The sequence below is a fragment of the Echiichthys vipera genome (assembly GCF_963691815.1).
Source record: "Echiichthys vipera genome assembly, chromosome: 4".
NCBI lineage: Eukaryota > Metazoa > Chordata > Actinopteri > Perciformes > Trachinidae > Echiichthys > Echiichthys vipera.
The window spans coordinates 1881669-1901345 of NC_139829.1; the positions used below are offsets into that span (position 1 = coordinate 1881669).

A 19677-nucleotide genomic window follows, 5' to 3' on the forward strand; every position below is an offset into this window, starting at 1 on the left:
CCAAGACTGCTGGGATAAAGGGTGGACAGCATGGCTGATGACGGTGGAAGTTGGATGTTGAGGATTCCTATCTCAATCTGTGTGGAATCTAGTGACAAATGTTGGACTGAGAGGCCTCTTGAGGAAGGCAGCCATTTGTAGGCTGGGAAAAACATTGATTGTACAGATGAGGTGTTGTTTCTGCTGGGCAAATATGCCTGACGCGCCTCATACAGCGCCTTGGGTCAGCTGCAGGGTCATCAGCCGGGGACCACTGCTCATTGGAGTTTTGCTCTCTTTAACCCTGGAACGCCTCCTGGTGGCGAAGTGGTGGCAGGGACGTCTCCCTGCAGCTGACCCATCTCATTGCTTTGACCCCCAGTTCTTATCCCTTCTGTGCTTCCTCAGCAAGGGCCTTGGTTTCCCTTCGGAGCTTCACCCTGGTTTTTCCCACATCTCGAAGCAGCCTTGTTGTTGATGTGCCGACAAAGCTCCGGCAGCCTACTTCCACAGGGTAGATGGTAGTGGACCAGTCTGCCTCTCTGCACTCAGCCACCAGGTCTGCGTACTTGGCTGCTTTGCGCTCGTAGGCGGCTTGGATTCCCTCCTCCCAGGGGATGGTGAGCTCTATGAGCATGGCAGACCTGGTAGCAGCGGACCACAGTACGATGTCTGGCCGGAGTGATGTGTTGGTAATCTCCCGGGGGAACAGCAGCTGCTTCCCGATGTCAGCCCTCATGCTCCAGTCCCTTGCCTTAGAGAGGACACTCCGGGGGCCTCGTCGGCTGATGTCTCCTCTGCCTTCCCCTGGCCTCACAAACCTGACAGGCAGCTGTTTGGATGTGGGCTGGTTGTTGGCCTCTCGTCTGCTGTTCTCCAGGAATTAGGCCAGACTCGTCAGGACTTGATCGTGTTGCCATCTGTATTGGCCCTGCGTCAATGCAGTCTTGCAGCAAGACAGCAAGTGCTGTAGGCTGGCGTTGGGTGCACTGCACAGGGGACAGCTCTCCTCCTTGCCAAACCACTGGTGGAGGTTTCTGGGGCATGGCAGGGCCCGGAGGAGAAAGCTGAGTCTAGCTTGTGTCATCTTCCACAGGTCGGCCCAGCAGATAGGCCTCTTGATGGTTCCTTCCCAAGTGGTCCACCTTCCTTGACGACCTTGTGAGACAGCCTTGATGGTGTACTGCTCCTGGTTTGCCCTTGACACCTCTTCCACGACCATGGCTTTGCGTTCCCTCTTCGTGGCCTTGGACCAGAGACATGGATAATCTCCCCAGCCAAGCCCCGTTCTCCCTACTTGCACCCTGCCAACTATCTCCTGGTGTTGGAGCCTGCCGATGGCCTTTGCAACCTCTGGCCCGGCTTGCCACTTCCGGCCTGTTCGGGTGGGTACGAGTGCATTCCTCACGGTAGGATCCAAGGATTCCTTCAGCTCCAGGACCAAACTCTCAGGGTGATGGACTGGATCGGCAGTTGCAGCGAAGTTGCCCCAAACAACCCTGTGTCGGAGAAGCAACGTGGTAGGCCTAGCCACTTCCTGATATAGGAGTTCGCTAGCCTATCCAACCCGTTGGCTGTCGAGGATGGAATCTCGCACATCTTCAGTGGCCACATGACCCTTTGGTACAAAGTGAAGTTATAGCCCCACAACTTGTACTTGCCGGGGAGCTGGCTCTTGTCGATGCTTGCCAGGCCTTCCGAGAGTTGTTTCCGTGCTGCCTTGCCTGCATGCTTGTCCGACAGATCTGCATCGTACTGCCTCCCTAGGCTTTGGATGGACTGGTTGGCTAGTAGAGGGATCTGCTCACCTCCTGCGACAAAGATGATACTGTCGTTCCTGGTCCCTTTACGCAAGGAGAGGCTTCTGGACTTGGAGGGTTTTATCTTCATCCGCGCCCACGTCACCAGCTCATCCAGCCTCTTCAGGCACCTCCTTGTGCATGAAGCTGTCTGCACCACAGTGACATCGTCCATGTATCTTCGGAGTGGTGGAAGCCTCTGCCCTGTCTGCAGCCTTATTCTTCCTAAGGTCTGTTGGGCTCCGTGGAAGATGATCTCAAAAGCTGCGACAAAAAGGACTGGGGAGATTGAACACCCCATGGCGATGCCAACTTCCAACCGCTGCCATCCTGTTATAAACTCCGGGAGGCTGAAGCACATCTGGAAGTCTCTGAAGTAGCTTGTTACCAGGTTATTGATGGAATCAGGGATGTGGAAGAACTCCAATGCAAACTGAATGAGTTTGTGAGGGACAGAACCATAAGCATTTGCAAGATCAAGCCACACCACGTGGAGGTCGCTTTTTTCCTGCTTGGCCCTCTGGATCTGCCCTGGAATCATGGAAAAATGTTCCACACATCCTGGAAAACCTGGCACTCCTGCTTTCTGGCAAGTGGTGTCAACATAGCCATTCTCTGTGAGGTATGATGTTAATCTCTTGGCCATGACTGCAAAGAAGATTTTTCCCTCGACATTCAACAGTGCAATGCTCCTGAATTAACTGATGTTGCGGGACTCCTGCTCCTTCGGAATAAACACCACCACAGCTCTTTGCCACTCCGATGGTATGAGTTGGCTCCTCCATGCCACGCTCATGAGCTTCCATATGCATTTCAGCACTTGGGGGCAGTTTTTGTATAGCTTGTAGGGGATTCCATTAGGCCCAGGAGCTGATGCTGACCTCGCCTTCCTGACCACTGCTCTCACCTCGCTCAGCCGAGGAGGGGAGGTGTCGAACTGCGTGGTAGGAGGAGGTGGAGGCGGGACGTATCCTGGCGACCCTAAGGGAATGTTCCTTTTTGGATCGCTGTATTGGTCCCTGATGTACTGCTCAAGCTCCTCCTTGGTGGCTTCCAATTTCCCGCGCCTCTTCTCCTCCAGGAGCTGCCGGGCTTGCTTGAAATGATTCCTCATGAAGCTGGCTCTTTCTTTCTCTTTCCTTTTCCTGCGCTTGCGAATGCGTTCCGCTCTTTGCATGCAGGCCAGCTTTTGCCTCAACTCGTCCCAGAGCACCTTCAGGCCTTCTCTCTCCTCCTCCGATGCTTTCCTCCATCTCCTGCGGAACTGGCGCCGGTTTTGCACCAGGGAATCGATCTCTGCTTCCCTCCTCCCCTTTCTTGCAGGGAGGTTGGGATTCTTGGTGAGAGTTCCGAATCTGGTTTTGCACTCTTCGTACAGGATGTTCCGAAGAAGGTTGAGTTTCCTATCCACTTTAGCACTAGGCGGAGGTCTGAGTCTGAGCATCTGAGAGAGCCTTCTGTTGGTTCTGGCATGAGAGAGGACACAAGCTGGAGGCCTGGAGGAGAGGGAAGTGACCTGGCCAACTGGGGGTATTGGATAAGAATTAAAACACCCGTTGAAGGTTGGGGACCACCTGATGACTTCTCTTCCAGGTCAAGGCTTCACTCATTAGAAATGGGTGTTTTGTTAGCATCATAGTTGTATTACACAACAAGAAGGAAACTCAAAAGAGTTGCAGTACAAAAGGACATAAACTAGGACACATTTAGAATGATGGGGTAGGTCCAGGACAATGTATTAGAAATGTGTTGTTTTTACTCAAATGTTGAGTCACTTTAGCAGTTCTGCATCTATATTTGTATTATAAAGCTGTTTTAAGCCCAATTAGGGTTCTGAGATGCTCCGAGCTGAGTTTGTTGAAACCCACAGCGCAGATATGTTGGTCACCGTCAGGTCAAACCTCCCTCACATTGGTTCAGAAGTTGAGTAACTTTATCTGGAGGCATCTTAAATGTAGATTATATGGTTTTAAATGAGCTTTATAACTTTATATTCCAAAAGTGATTTGCTAATGACTTGTTGTATAACGTGTTTTAACTGACGGCACTTCATATGAATGTTGTTATCTGCTGCCTCTTTATGGAACTGTGTTCTCCACATCTGAAAATGCACTTGTATTATGATGAGGTTAAGTAAGGTTGTCTGCATGGATATAAACTCATATTTATAAGGTGAAAATAAATCTGATTCTACAGTACATCCTGTTCCATATGTATGCCACACGTTTATATCATATCTTTCTCTGTTACATTTATGGGTTAAATATAATCACCTTAGTTACTTGGCATATATTCATTATTGTCATGTGCAGCAATCACATTGTAATGGTAGAGATGAACTAAACTAAAAATTATTATTTTGATTTGCTCTGGACCTCTTACTCGCTCATTCAGTACAAGTACCTATAAGTTGTCACTAGGGGGCAGAAGCAGTCAATCTTTGGAGGAAAGAGTTTGCCCTGCAGATGATGGAGGATTATACTAACTGATAGATCAGCAATAATGCAGCAGTGAGAATGTCCACACTGACTATAAAGTCTTTCATACCCTGGAATATATTGCCCTAGTTAGAAGAAGGTATTGAGGGTTAAAAGTATAAGCTTGTTTGGGGTCTTGTTTTGTGTTCTAAATGCTTACTTTTTTTTAAGTTCAGTTCAACTTTGGGGGAAGTGATAGTGATGCAATTCACTAGTGAATGAGTTATTCACACATAAGGACACTGACCTCCATGAGCAGGCACATAAGTGACCCTGTAGCTATCCACTCGAGCTCTTGGTACCACCCAGTGAACCGTGGTGGACGTGTCGGTGACATCAGAGAAGCGGATACCCTTGGGCGAGCCCATGTCTGGCACAAACAAGACAGACACAGCATGTAAGGGCAAACAGACACAATAGGTTCAGTTCATATGCCTTTTCAGGCTGGACAGGAATGGAAACATACAGGATGTCTGTCACATGAATCATACATTTACATATACAGCACTAGTGGGTATTTTCAGCAGACAAGAAAAGAAACACATATTATTTACATGTTATTGTAGCCAAAGATCCACCACTGGGCACTCGTTTTTAGAATTAAGCGAAAGAGATTGTGTATAAGAGAGGGCAAGGTAGACAGACAAAAGGGGCCTGGGGAGGCCCAGGCTCATGGAGAGACCCTTCCTGGCTAACAGCGAGCCAAAGTATCTTGCGTGACAGACCTGAGGAGATTAACTTGCCCTCATTTCATGGCAACACAAAAGTGAAACATGCGCCACACAACCCAAGAGTAAAGCCTTACCCCCAGGGAGGACAGGGGACACAGCTGTAGACACCCGTTCTATGTGACACAGACAACCCCCCCCCCCCCAACACACACATACCCACACGCACACACGCACACACACACACACACACACACACACACACACACACACACACACACACACACACACACACACACACACACACACACACACACACACACACACACACACACACACACACACACACACACACACACACACATTTTACAAAGACTGACACATAGGGCAAGGCAGTCAAAGACAACATTTGGGAGGACGACGGGACAGAGACGACACAATGAAAGCAGCAGAGAAAGAGCTGAGCAAATGTCCTGGGAGGCGGTTGTCTGGTTGACTGTTGTGATAGCTTTGGGTTGAAACTGCTATGCTGTTGCTGCTGCTGCTGCTGATGATGATGATGATGATGTGCAGACAGTTACCATCTTTAAACTGATTCTTTTTTACCTAGAATTATAAGGTGGGTAAACATCCAAAAGCACTTAGACCATCATGGGATACTAAATTGTTTATTAAATCCAGGACCATACTACCATAATAATTCATAATTAATGTAGCTGCTTCATATCCATCATATCAGACTGACCAAGACCCATTTTTTAAAAAAGGTTGATATCAGTAAACCTAAATATTGCTCCCTGATCCAGTCTGGGGCCCTGAAATGAGCAGCCCATAATGAGGTGAGCACATGTGATCCTTCTGAACCCAGAGTGTGTTCTTTGATTATTGCTATAAACCTGGGTTGTGATGAAAGTCCCTCTGCTGCTGACTGCTGAAACCCCTCAGGAGCACTGACAGACAGGTCCAAACACTGAACACCCCAACACATAGCCTCTGACACAAGGCACTCAACGCAGCCGGAGCTTCAAAGTGATTCATAAAGATAATCTTTTTTATTTTTGTCAAATTGCGTTAAGTGCCTTGGACAAATACAGGTCCATGACACTTTGTTACCGGGTTAGTGGACAAAAACACAAAGTTAGAATACAGGTATTAGGTATAATGACCATGTTTCCATGCTGTTACCATAAAAGACAAAACTGACAAGATATGACGTCATTACACATTGACCACGCGGACAGACCAGTGAGGTTAACAGCTGCTTTCTCGTTTCCATCCTTTTACAGTGTACCTGTTGTCACCCCCTCCATTACAGACTTAGAGCGTCTTCCCAAAATGAGCCCAAAGATTTCGATTTTGTACTCTGTGTCCTCGGTGAGATCTGTGATGGTTGTGCTTCGCTCCTCGCCACCCAGTACGAGCTCTCTTGGTTGGCCCGGGCCCTGGGCCTGGCTGATCATTAAGACAAAGGTGTCGAAGGCATCCTCTTCAGCCATCCAGGCCAGGCTAAAGCTCTCAGGGGTGACGTCGGAGACTAGCAGAGCCTGCACCTCTGGTTCGGCCTCTGAGTGACAGGGGAAAGTCAGTTTTTCTCCTCTGTGAAACATAAGAGTGCTTTGACATTTGAAGAACATGGCAGCAAAAGAGAATGCCAGCATTGGTTATGTGGAAGCTCAGCATCAGTTAACAAATAAAGAACTTGAGCGTACAGGATGCAAAGAGAAGAGTTTTATGGCAATCTGGTGAATACACAGAAGGAATAAAAGAACCTCAAGCAACACTGGGTAGGTTGTTAACTGACTTAATTAACCTATCAAGTTCACTGTGGCTAGTGAGAAGAAAAAAGATGCACTTAGGAAAAGAACATTTTTTGGTAATTTTTGATCTTAAACATCTGATATAGGACTATTTATTTAAAATTTAAACTACTGTTTGAACAGTGTGGGGGGGGGGGGGGGGGGCAATATTCCATCGATTGAATGAAAAGATCACAGTGTGTATAAGAGTAACAGGCCATGCCATGTACTCTAGGAGGGGATGCTTCTATGTCTGTCTTGCATCTGTGTCATCACTTGGACTCTGTTTGTGATTATTGGACATATCTGCTCGCATTCAGGTCTAATGCAGTTTCCAGTTATTTTGCTGTGCTTTTCCTGTGATTTGCCACCAAATTAATTTATACACTTCTGAGTCTTTAGTTCTAATCATGTACAAAAAACATCTGAGAATAAATGTCAGAAAGCACATTGGATTCAATACACTGAAAAAAGTCAAACTACTGTGTCATTCTTTAAAGTGTATTTTTAAATTGGTCTTATGAAAAATTATGGGTTCATGTTTAAACCTGGTGTTTTCAGTTCGCCTGTGATGTATGAGAAAGTGAAGAAATACCAGTCAGCTCCATGTTGTTTCCTAAGGAACTGTCCACAGGCAGATGATGGTGAATGGTAGTGGAAAAGTGTAATCTTGCGCTGCATTATCGTGTTAGGGGGGTGCGTTGCACAGGAAGCACCGTCCTTGCACCCTTGGGCACAGCGCAAGGCTTGCACCAGAGCCTAGCCCAACTATGCTTCGCCACTGTAAATTGATTATGGTATAATTAATAAAATACTTTGTACGGATTCAGATATTTAACTTGAGAAAATAAATTTAAAAAAATGTGTAACAGGATTACAGCAACTTAAATTGTTTATTCCAAAGTAAAATTTATAATTGGATGTAATGGTAAATACAAGGTTTTCCCAAATTAAAAAATAAGTTGTGAGGAGAAAAAAAAATAGTTTATGGTCTTCGTAATGAATAATTTTTTGGTTAAGTTTTTACTTTGAATGAAAGCAAGTTTTTGTCTCTTCTTAAAATACTACATTTATTTACATTAAATCCAAATCATACATTTAATTTGTGAAAAACTAATAAATTTAGGTTTATTATTAGTTTTTTTAAGTTGATCCAAAGTATCACTTTTTTCAGTATACCATTGATAGAAAAATTGTGGAAAAAGGTAAGGCTGCGTCTTACATTAACATTATCTTGTCACTCAAGTGAGGCACTGGAGGCACCACAAATAATGGTAAATGACTGTTCACACTATTAAGTGGCACAGCAGAATTAATAGGTGTGTTTAGCAGAATATTTTCTTTTAAAAGATTTATTATAAGCTGACTTCCACCCACAGAGCTAGTAGCTATAGCTGTACTAATCTACTGTGGCTGAGCTAACTGCTAACCAGCCGGGCTAGTGCTAGTCAGTTACAATAGCTTGAGCTTCTCTTGAGCAAGCTCTTTCTCTCTCTCTTTTTTTCTCTCTGTCTGTTCTTCTTCCTCTTCCTGGCATTTTGTATATTAGCCGTTAGGAGTGTGTGCATGTGGTGCTGTAAAAAGCTGGTAGTAAATCAATCATTAGCTGCCACTAATAATGGCAGTGATAGAGGCTTAGAGACAGCAGTAGTCTACGACTGCTGGAGAAAAAGCTCAGTTTCTCCAAAGGATGTATCTGCTGCAGCAAATTAGCTGGAGAAACTTATGGTAGCAGAACAGATGGGTACATGGACTGGACAGAGCTTTTAAAGCAGTCCGGATAGAAGCACATATATAAGTGGGCTCAGAAAAAGCCTCAATAAAGCCCAGCGCCACTGCTCATTAAAACACTCTACCAAATGTGAGGGTCTCACGGGTCCTTGAACCAGCCTGAAACCCCTTTTTTTTATTGTGAGGGAAAACACATGAGGCATTCGCTGTGAGAAGAAGTGGTGGAAATAAGAAGCAGAGCAGACAAATCCCAGGGAGCTGTCACTCTTCATTAGCCGCCGGGCAGCTTTAGCTGGTCAGTGGAAGGGAGGGAGGGCCACATCCATCAGCTAACATGTGCTAGCTTGCTACTGATTTCACCCTCCCACCCACCACCACCACTTCTACCCCTCCAACCCATATCCCTCCACACACCCAAGACCTGAGGGAACACAATCCTTGCTCACAAAAGAGAGCCTGTTATTGGAGGAGATATGCGCCAGCGCCAGCTAACCTGCTGAAAAGGTATGCACAGAGCTGGTTCCAGTGTCGCCTGATAACTTTACGAGAGCAGCTTGTGGGGATAAGAATCACAACTAAGTTGAGCTTGTTCTGGGCGCTGTCCACATCTCTTTGTGGTTCCATCAATCATTTGTTGTGTAAAACTTAAAGTTTCCTCATTTCCTTTTCAGAGGACTTTATCTTCCCCACAACATCTTCCCCGAGTAGACCGACAATGACCACTGTGCATAACATAATCAAATTAGTCAGCGCTTGTATTCACAAGTTGAAATGTTTTATGGATTAAGTGATGCTAATGAAAAATGTTAAGATGGTTTCACAAGGCATTAGCATGCAGACAATGGGCTGTGTTGAGCGCAAGCCATATTCTGCGTGGCCCCAGAAGCCCCTGGCACCCTAGCACCAGAGCCCAGGGGCAATGGCAGCATGAGAATGGAGAGCAGCCCAGGCTGGGGGGAACTGGGGATGCATACAGAAGAGAGGCCTCACACAAAGTGACAAAAGCGCCTCAGGGTTTTTTTTGTCCTCTGTCAGTCCTCCCATCTTTCTTCCACTTGACTGATCCTCATCAGTGAAATGCTGAATTATAATGTCGGGATCGATGCTGACATTAAAAACAAAAATTATCAACCAACCAGAAACTGCTTATTTTTTGACATTCTAATCCAGTCTAAATAGTTTCATAGTGTGATGGTGAGGGTGTTAATGTTAAGGTATTTTGTTTCGTTTGTGAAGGTGCTCAGGGGACATTACAAGGCATCATTAGCTGGTTACAGCCCACTAATCAGGCACATACTGCTATTCACAGCATGTTAATCACAGGTAATGACTGTGATTGGGGTTGTGGGTGGGGAAACTAGCGCACCTGTTGTGCCGCAGTTATTCAGCACACTGACCTTTTTTTTTTATGTGTTTCTGCCTGTCTACATAACAGACCAGGTGCTGTTTCAGGCTGGACTCGTACCAACAGGCAGACTGACAGTGTAAAGGTGGATCAAAGGCGTATCTGTGGCCGGGTTAGTTTAGATTTAATGGATTTTGTGTGGATGCCCATGTCACAATCCCTGCATCAAAGGAAGGGATATGTGCATGATGAGGAGGTGTTTGGGGATTTGGATTGTGCATTCCAGTGGATGGATAAGAGATTTTGTTTACCCCATGAAGAATGACTTCCATCACAGAGGCTAGTAGATTTTCTTTATACACACACCTTTTTGAAATGTACTTCCAACGCTGCAGTTTGGGCTTCGAAAATAGGAGCTGAGTTGTCCATGGGGACGACTAAAACGGGCCTCTATCCCTACAGGTACTGTGAATTCACATTTCACAAGAGTGAGGTCAAAGTTCACTTCACACAGTCATTTGGTCAATGCGATACTGTTGCAACCATGCATGATACAGTCACAAAATATAACATACGTACTGTTGAACAAAATGAAGTCTAAATTTGACACTGGGTAGCCTAGCCCGATATCCGTGCAAGATGCAAACAAGGGGGGGGGGGGGGGGCAGAAATAAGTGGGTAGAAAGTAAGGAAGGGTCCATTGCCCCACAACCTTACGCCCCTGGCCTGATTTAGCGTCATTGATAGGGTGATACCTAGCTCCCAACTATTGTCACTGCCCACTTCCTAAACTGAATGAATTACTGAGTCTGTTCTGATTTGTTCATGATCTTCTTCAAATATTCATAGGAACTGGCTTCAGTAGTTCATATGAATATTCTTAGTTCATACTCATGTGTTTAATGTGTTTATTATCTATGCCAAGTTACTATAAGTCATAGAGTGTGGTCTATACCTGCTCTGTAAAGTGTTTTGAGATTTGGCACTGTAAATCAAATTGAATTGAATTGAATTGAATGAGCAGGAATGCATTTGGCTTAAAGTCACCAGTCAACGCAGTCACTCGTTAATCCTCAGGTGCTTTAAAATCACAGTGCATGAGCGTTGTTAACTTTCGTTAGAGTTAACAATGCTCATGTTCTTGTTCATTAGGACACGTTTAATTCGCTTGTTTACCAAAAACATAAGCTGTATTCAATGAACACAGCTCTTTTAGCGCGTTCATCCCCAATGCCAATAGGTACCGTTTTAACAAGTTTTTGATTTCCCCAAAATATTTATCTTCTGTTAAGCCAATGAAAGACATGTTAAAGGGCATGGGAAAAACAACAGTGCTAATTTAAATCTCACAATGTAAAAACAAACATGGACTAGTGTTTCTACAATACTTAAAATGGGCCACACCAGAACCGAACGGACAAACACATGAGACAACTGCAATTATCTGTTATTTCCAGAAAGTCCACACATAATGACAGTGATTAATTCACTGTATGCAGCAGAAGAAGAAGGAAGCAAAGGAAAGAGCAAGACCCCAGTGTTGATACCTGTGATGGTGTCTGCAAAGACCGGGTCTAAGAGGGCTCCCCTGTACATCCCATACAGATTGGCCCTGTACCAGGTGGTGGAGGAGAGGCCAGAGATGGTGAGGCTGCGAGCATCAGCAGGCACTGTGTGGTTTTGCCACTCAGCACCTGTCTCTGCATCGGTAACCTCAATCAGAAAGGCCTCAAACATCCTGTCCTCAGCAGACCAGGACAGGAGGAAGCTGTCCCATGAAACATCACTGACGGTAATGTTGGTCACCACAGGCTTCTCCTCCTCTGGGTGATGACAAACACATCAACATGGAGTTACAGGTCGAGGACAGACATACAGAATGATGACAAAGAGTAGAGTGATACAGGTTTTTCACAGCCAATCCTGGAATTGTTTGGATCGAAACTCGGCTGGTAAAGAGTGGACAGCAGATTTCAAATGTTAAAAAATCCAGAATGGGCCCCATACCTCCGTCTAACCTATATACAACGTATACAATGTAAAGTGAAACATATAAAACAAACGAGATTGAGCTTCTGCTAAGCAATGGAAGAGTCCTTGACAATATCAGCTGCCAAAAAATGGGACAGCATTGATGATGATCTCTCATTTGTATTTCAATCATTTCATTTTGCTGTGAAGATAAAGAAAAATGACAAAAGGCCTTCACTTTGTCTGGAGTGGAAATATTCCCTTATTTACACATCAAAAGCCTCAGTAGCAATGGATGCCTATAGCCATCTCCTCTACATTACCATATACAGTAAGTGGGAAGAGTTAAAGATAGAAAGCAGCAGGCAGACATGCTGATGCAGCCTATGCACATTAATGGCTATGAATGAGCCATTAACATTTGAAGGTGCAGCGTAGCTCGACTAGTATGGCAGAAGTACGCTGTCCACTTCAAATCTATGGAGGTCATGCAAAGCCACGCGCAGCAGCCTGTAATAGGAGTCCATTGAGTGTGCAAGCATTCAGAGAGTAGATTAGAAAGAGATGGATAGATGGTGCAGGTAAACATCAAGGCGACCATTATCCTCTTTCCACTGTGCCAGTGCAGCGCAAATGGGGTGGTAGACAATAGGAGTGTAATGGGTGGGGGCTTTGCTGGAATCAGCTTCTCATCACTTATGAGAGCTCAAATGGACATGGAAAATGCATTTACTGCATATGTCTGATGAGTTTCTTGCCCGGTGGTGAGGGGCGGATTTAAGTCAGTGTCGTGTTCATAACTGTAAACTTCTCTTCTGGATTTGCAGGAAATAAAACAGCTTGCAGCAACACTTCCCTCTAAGCACCCTACTTTCCTTTTTTAAACAGTATACAGAACTGTAAATGTTTAGATGGAAGTTGACTAGCTTGAACAAACAAAACACAATGGAATCTGTTGGGTTAAACACTGTCCGAAAAATAAATTGCATATCAAGAGTCATTTGAAATCTTTAATTACATTTTACAATAACGAAATATTTATATATTTTAATGCTGATGAAATAATGCTATGTTCCATTGCTTATGCCATTACTATCTCAGCGTGCACGTTTGTTGAGCCAGCTAGCATTGGTCCACTTTATGGATTTATAGTATGCTAGCATATCCGGGGGTCATCCCTATGATTGACCCAAAAGGGTCCTATGTTCCCCGGTCGCATAAACCTCTGCCTCGACTTATTTAATTCAGCATTTTGTTAGGGTTAGGGTCAGGGTGTAATGTTATTGTCGACAGCATATAGACCTATTCGCCGTGGAATTCGGCACTATTTGTTGGTAATGATCTTTTTATCAGTGCAATAGCTGTAATAATTGTTTTCACATGCAGTTAAAGATGTGTGTCACGACTAAATCAAATGGTCCCCTGAGATATCACCTTCTCATTCTGATATCTGCCATTTGATACACACTCATTCACATCATTTCACAGCATTACATGTGTATCTGTCTTTCAGATAAGAATCAGGCAACGTCTGTTCTTTCATACAGTGCTGTGCAGATCACGTCAATGCATGCAGGACAATGATCTTGCTTTTTTTATTCTCTATATTACCTGTTTTTCTCCACAGAGAATCAGTTGCTCATGCACTACCCCCCATCATGATGCCCAAATTATGGCAATACATGGATCCATTGAGTGACACTGTTGTGTTTTTTGCTTGTGATCAAACATAAAACATATGTGAGACTTTCTGCACAGCTGATACCATTTTAAGACATCTCTAGGTTTGCAGCCTATCAGGAAAAGTACAACAGCAGTCAGCCATTTCTTTTTTTGTATAAATTTGGGCACTAAATGTTGGGGCTGAAATTGTTATCATTTCCACATGTCTATTGTCATTGTTCCCAAGGAGAAATCTTCCAGTCAGCTGATTAGTTTAAATCACGATCCTGGCTTTTGTCTCCTCTTTTGTGTGTTTGATTTACATCAGTTTGGTTCCACATCTTTCATTCTGTACCTTAAATGTTAGAAGTACATTTTGGCTTGGTAATGATTCCCAGTAGCTCACTTAAACAGCTCTTCTGAAACACTCAAAAAACAAACCCTTTCTGCAATTGTCAGGCAAACCTCTCACCTTGCTCCGCCCCTCCCCTCTCTCCTGTAAAACGAGTGTGATCAGTGTTTGCGCTATGCGTCTGGAGACGATAAAGGCTGTAGATCGTTCGGGCTGTGGATTAGAGGGCTGCTGAATTTGGAGACAATGTTTTAACAGGAGTCTCAGCATGTGGCCTTTTATCTGACAGAGCCACAGTTCATCGTGGTCAAATAGCACAAAACCAGAGGGGAGCGGGACTCACGCCAATAATTATCACATGAATGAACATTGTGTGGGCTGCACACATGTCCATACAAACCCCCAGCCTTAAACACACACACACACACACACGCACACACGCACACACGCACACACGCACACACACATACACACACACACACACACACACACACACACACACACACACACACACACACACACACACACACACACACACACACACACACACACACGCACACACACACACACACACACAGTTTCATTCTATCTCAGTCTTTTTATCCAATCAGTCTCTAAATCGTATATGCTACACATGAGCACACAGACAAGTGTACATAAACATTGGACAGGTGCACCCACACACACACACACACACACACACACACACACACACACACACACACACACACACACACACACACACACACACACACACACACACACACACACACACACACACACACTCTCACACAACATACACGCACACACAAGTCTACAATCTTTTCTGCTCTTCTTGGCAGAATGCAATCCAAAAAATGCAGCAAAAGACAGTTATTCCGAAGCTCACCGACTTTTCCCTCATGCCATATCGATTTTTGCCTGTAGCCATGCATTTAATGGGCACTAGTTACATAACTGGAAGATTTACTTGAGAAATGTTTGGCTTGGAGGCAGCACAAGAAATATGCCACAATTACCTCGTTTGTCTTTTCTTGTTTTGGTTTAAAAATCAGGGAAAAGAAAAATAATCCCACATGCTATAAATGAGCCTCAGGGGGAGGGGGGTTGAGACAGAATGACTTACATTGAGAAGCTAACAATGAATTCAATTCATTGCCTCAGTTTGGCTGCAGTACTGGAGGACAAAAATTAACCTATGGTTATTCTCTAACCCTGCACCACCAGCATGGAAACAGTGGGCTACATTCAAAGGAGCCTCTGTCTCAGACACGAAATGTATTCATTTACCATGAGGACAATACCTAATGTATTTTATTCCATACAGTTGAGAGCTAGTTTTCATCTGTAGTCCCCAGAGGTCGCGTTAACCGAAACTGTAATAATATGGAACAAAGTATCTGAAATGTAAGTGAAAAACTTCCCCTGTCTTCCACAGTTTCCTCCCAGACATATCAGACTCTCTATAATGTTAAGGCACTACTGCTTAGTCAGGAACACTGCATTTGAAGCTGGAGTTGCTGACCTGTGGGTGCTGAGATGGTGGTGGGTGCACTGGTCCTGCGGCCCCTCTCGGCGATGATGCTGATGGTGTAGAGCATGCCGGATGTAAGGCCCCGCAGGATGTGAGACTCAGAGCTGCCTGGGATCACCTCCTCAGCCCTGTGGCCATCAGCAGATACATACACCAGTCTGAAGGAGTCAAGTTTGGCCAGGGGGCGTTTCCACTCCAGCATCATGGTAGTCTCAGTCACCTCTGCAACTGTCAGGTCCTTGGGAGCATCCAGGGCTAATTAAGGAGGGAGAGGAAAGGAAAGGTTCAGGATTAGATACTACAGAGCGAAACAAAACTTTAGGCCATTATCCTTTTTCTATTGCTACTCTTGAGTGCCAACTCACATCACTTTAAATAATTTCCCCCTGGGATTATTAAAGTATTTCTGATTCTGATTCTGATATTAACTCAACCAGTAGCCATCTTGTGAAACAGTTAGGTCTCCTCTGGCACACATGCAGTAGCGGGTTTTATGTCCATGTGTTATTTCAGATAAAGACAAGAAGAACTAGGAGCAGCAGAGGCCACAGTGGCTGCATGTCTCTCTCGCTGTCTGTTGTTTTGTTTGTCTTTTGCATATTTTGGGAAACGTTCAAGTGTGAGTGTGAGATCAGATGAGCGCTTCTCGGGAACGTTGCAAGCAGCAATACAGGGAGCCGAGCAATCGCCCCCTTCTGAGCGGGCACTAGTAGTCAGAAAGATTCATTACCAAACTTTCCTTACTGAATAACCAAAGATAAGGTGAGAATTTCTAGAAGAATAATGTTTGATTAAAAGAAAATTATAATGAAAAGTAAATATCGTGAAAGGGCACAACAGCAGAAATTAGTGTATGGAATTATGAAACAAAAAAACTTCTTGTAAGAAATTTGATTAGTGCAGCAGTTAAAAGGTTCATATTTACTAAATCAACTTCAGAATTTGGTCAGCAGCAGCACAGAAGCAAAGAGGAAATGAGATATTTTCTTTATGAAATTATTCATCTAGGCACGCCTGCGTTGTTTGAAAAGTATTCAGATTATATGTTCATATGAGTGAAGAACGTTGGTGCATTGGTGCTATGATTTGTTTGTTTTACTGTGACTGTGTTTTCATGCACAATGCAAAGCAGCACAATTGCAGTCAATAGGCAGATGCCATTAGACACGACCAAACTGAAGCAAAGATGCGTCTACACCGGTTGAAAATGATTCAGCTAGCAAAAACAAATTGAAGATCTCAGGGCTTTGACCTAAATTAAAAACAATAAAGTGAAGGTAAATTAAATGATAATTAGTATACAGTATTGAAAGACAAGAGTGTATGGAAAGCAGAGCAGCAATTATTTGTATGTGCAATTATAAATGTGTATGTGGGTACATACTGTATACTGTATATATATATATATATATATATATATACTGTATATATGCATATTTGCATGCAGATTAATACACATGCTTAATTACTTTTTTGGTCTATATATTGTTTTTAGGATAATTATTATATATTTTATGATTAGAGAATGCTGTATATGTCTAATTAACAAAATCATAAATCACAATAAAGTTATTTTATGTAATATGAAGTTATTATGAAGTAAAAGGCAGATACATAATGTTAATTAACAGTATACGCACAGTGTTAGAGAAAGCATCTTACCAGTCACTGCATTGGTAGTTGTGGGCAGACTCTCCCGCTCATCTGTCACTGCAGTCACACCCATCCCGTACTCTGTGCCAGGTCTCAGGCCTACATAACACGGTAAAATAAAAAGCAATGTCATGTTTTGTTTGTACAAATCCACTGAGATGTCACCAAATGAACGATGGGGAGGCTCTGTAATCAAGTGGCCAGCTGTTTTGGCTAATGGCTCCGAGCCTATGGCAAACACAAAAACACTCTCAAGTGGCTTGGTAGCACAATAGTCTGCAGCCTAATTGCATTTCGTGGTATGCCTGTGCTCACTGTGGTACATCAGTGTTGTATTTGCATTGATGGATCTATAGAGCCCTTGTCGTGGAGCAGAAACAGCACTTGGTATGATACAGCGGCTCCGGAGGCCCTTTGGTCTCTACAATTAAGCCCTCTCTCAGCCTGATCGCCTCTAATTCCTTTATTAACTCCCACAGAGGTCATCACACACAGAGTCTTGCAGCATGAAATTACACCTAATGCCCAGGAAACTCATTATCAATAAAATCACGAGCGTGAAGGCAATTACAGATAATAACTGTGTGAAAGAAGTGCTGAGGTGTGTGTTGAGTGAGTGAGACGTCGGCTGAATGGTCACACTGCTTTATTTCCATGGGATGGGCCTCCCAAGGACAAAGAATTGGGCCAGACAAAGACACTATTAGCCCGTTTTTGGCTTAAGCTTTTTTTTCTCATAGTGTCGAATCCTGCCATGCCACAGCACACAAAAACTAACAGAAAGAAACACATCCGCCTCCAAGCATGGCTTTATAATTTCAGCAGTGCAGATAGATGAAATCGCTCCCACTTCTCTTGTTTGAGCAAGATCTCACAGTGAAACAAGAAACAGTGTTATTCCATTTAGAGTCTGAATGCCAAACCCCCCTGGGTGGTTTTCTAATAAAGTGAGCCTTTTGTAGACGGGCAAACATTTCACAACACAAAACAAAGGCAACCCATTTTGGAAATGAGCAGGCTGAACATAACACTGACCATTTAAGATGGAGCACCACAAACACTTGCCTGAAGAATTAGGTGAATAAACACTTCACACTGTACCCATTTCCTCCCCCCCACAGATGCTTTTCAGCTGCGTCATTTGGATGCAGAGTTAGAGAGTAATGGGCTAATGTGAACTCAAGGCAGACAAAAGAATGGAAACACTATGAAAGTAAATGTTTTGCTTCTTTTTTTTTTACTGTAACGGCGATCAGTACCAGTCCTATCCTAATTCCTCTGGCAGGCTAATAGTGTGCGAAATTTGCGCTGTCTATTTCTACTCCAGCCTTTGAGTTCGCTTTTTAAAACTTTCTTAACTTCTATTCTCCTTTTGTTTGTTCTGTTTCCTTACCCTAACTTCTGTTAAGTTCTGCCCTCTACAATGAGGTTACTTTCAATTGTTTTCATGTTTCTTTTTGTGGTGTTTTTATCAATGACGATTTCACGCTCTCACGACACACTGCCTTTGTTAACTCCGGAGAACAGCCGATTGCTCAAATTCGGGCTGGCATAGTGGCCAGACCAGCTGAGATTCAACCCGAACTCTGGAGAAAAACACACCAGAAATGCAGAGGTGGGAAGCAACGTCAGGGCAATAGAGGTGTAATATGTAAGTGTAATAGGAACATGTGTGTATGGATTTAGGAGGGGAACATATAGGTATTGAAAGTTTACAAAAGAGCAAAAACAAACAAGTCAACACACATAGTGATCAAGAACAGGCTCACCTGAAGTCACATCTTACTGACAATGAGGCTGCTAGAAACAAGGTATCTTAATTCTTATGGAGTACAACTTTAAATGAGGTGTCATACTGGAGCTCATTATATTACACTTAGAGGTGTTTCTGTATATATTTATATTAGAAACACCTCTCAATATAATGCAGTCCAGTACAACACCATCACTACCTACGAGCTCAATGCTAAAACCTGAACAGTCAACAACATCATTACAGGCTTCACAAAAGTCAACTTTATGCCAGAAGAGTTATTGCCATAGACTGTGCAGGTGTGCCTAATTACATGGCAACTGATTGTACCCTGAAATGTGGTTGATGAAGACCCTGAAATGTGGTTGATGAAGACCCTTAAATGTGGTTGATGAAGACCCTGACTTGTGGTTGATGAAGACCCTGATTTGTGGTTGATGAAGACCCTGATATGTGGTTGAAAGCTTGTGGTTAGTGGACTAAAGTTGTATCCTCAAAGCAATTTCAGTCAAAAGCAACTGGACTGGTTGTTTGTCTAGGAAGACGTTTCACCTCTCATCCAAGAGGCTTCATCAGTTCATGTACGCATCTGACCAGGCTGGGACTGGTCCAACTAACTGGTGTGAGATCCAGGTATTCAACCTCTCACAAGGCCTATGATGTCACTGAAACCCCCTTTGTGCTCCAAGTGCCAACGCCCATCGTTAGAGTGACAGTCGTTGGTGGGCAGTTGGTTTCGACTTCGTTAGCGCTCCATTGAGTCTGAACGACAGTCGTTGGGGTCACACGGGGCCATGTGTGAACAGTTGTTCTTTGAGGTTAGATTGTTGAATCTCCTGGGAAGGGCTGAAAGGGCAGCATTGTAAATTGGAGATAAGTGGTCTCTCAGACCTCCTCCTCTGTTTAGCGATGGTTTCTCCACTTTTACATAAATGGCTTCTTTTACTCCTCTTTCAA

The 19677-nt window shown here is 43.9% G+C and overlaps 1 protein-coding gene across 3 annotated transcripts in view; it reads right to left on the reverse strand.

Annotated features, from left to right (window-relative positions):
* The window catches only part of tncb (tenascin Cb), an 82706-nt gene that overhangs the window by 25854 nt on the left and 37175 nt on the right, over positions 1-19677 (reverse strand). The window contains exons 9-13 of one of the 3 annotated variants that reach the window (XM_083912449.1): positions 16977-17066; positions 15306-15569; positions 11343-11618; positions 6215-6487; positions 4503-4625 (exon numbers count right to left, since the gene is read on the reverse strand). In XM_083912449.1, the coding sequence (XP_083768575.1) occupies positions 4503-4625; positions 6215-6487; positions 11343-11618; positions 15306-15569; positions 16977-17066 (1026 nt within the window). The remainder of the gene's footprint in view (positions 1-4502; positions 4626-6214; positions 6488-11342; positions 11619-15305; positions 15570-16976; positions 17067-19677) is intronic. The other 2 variants (XM_083912450.1, XM_083912451.1) reach the window with 2 other exon arrangements.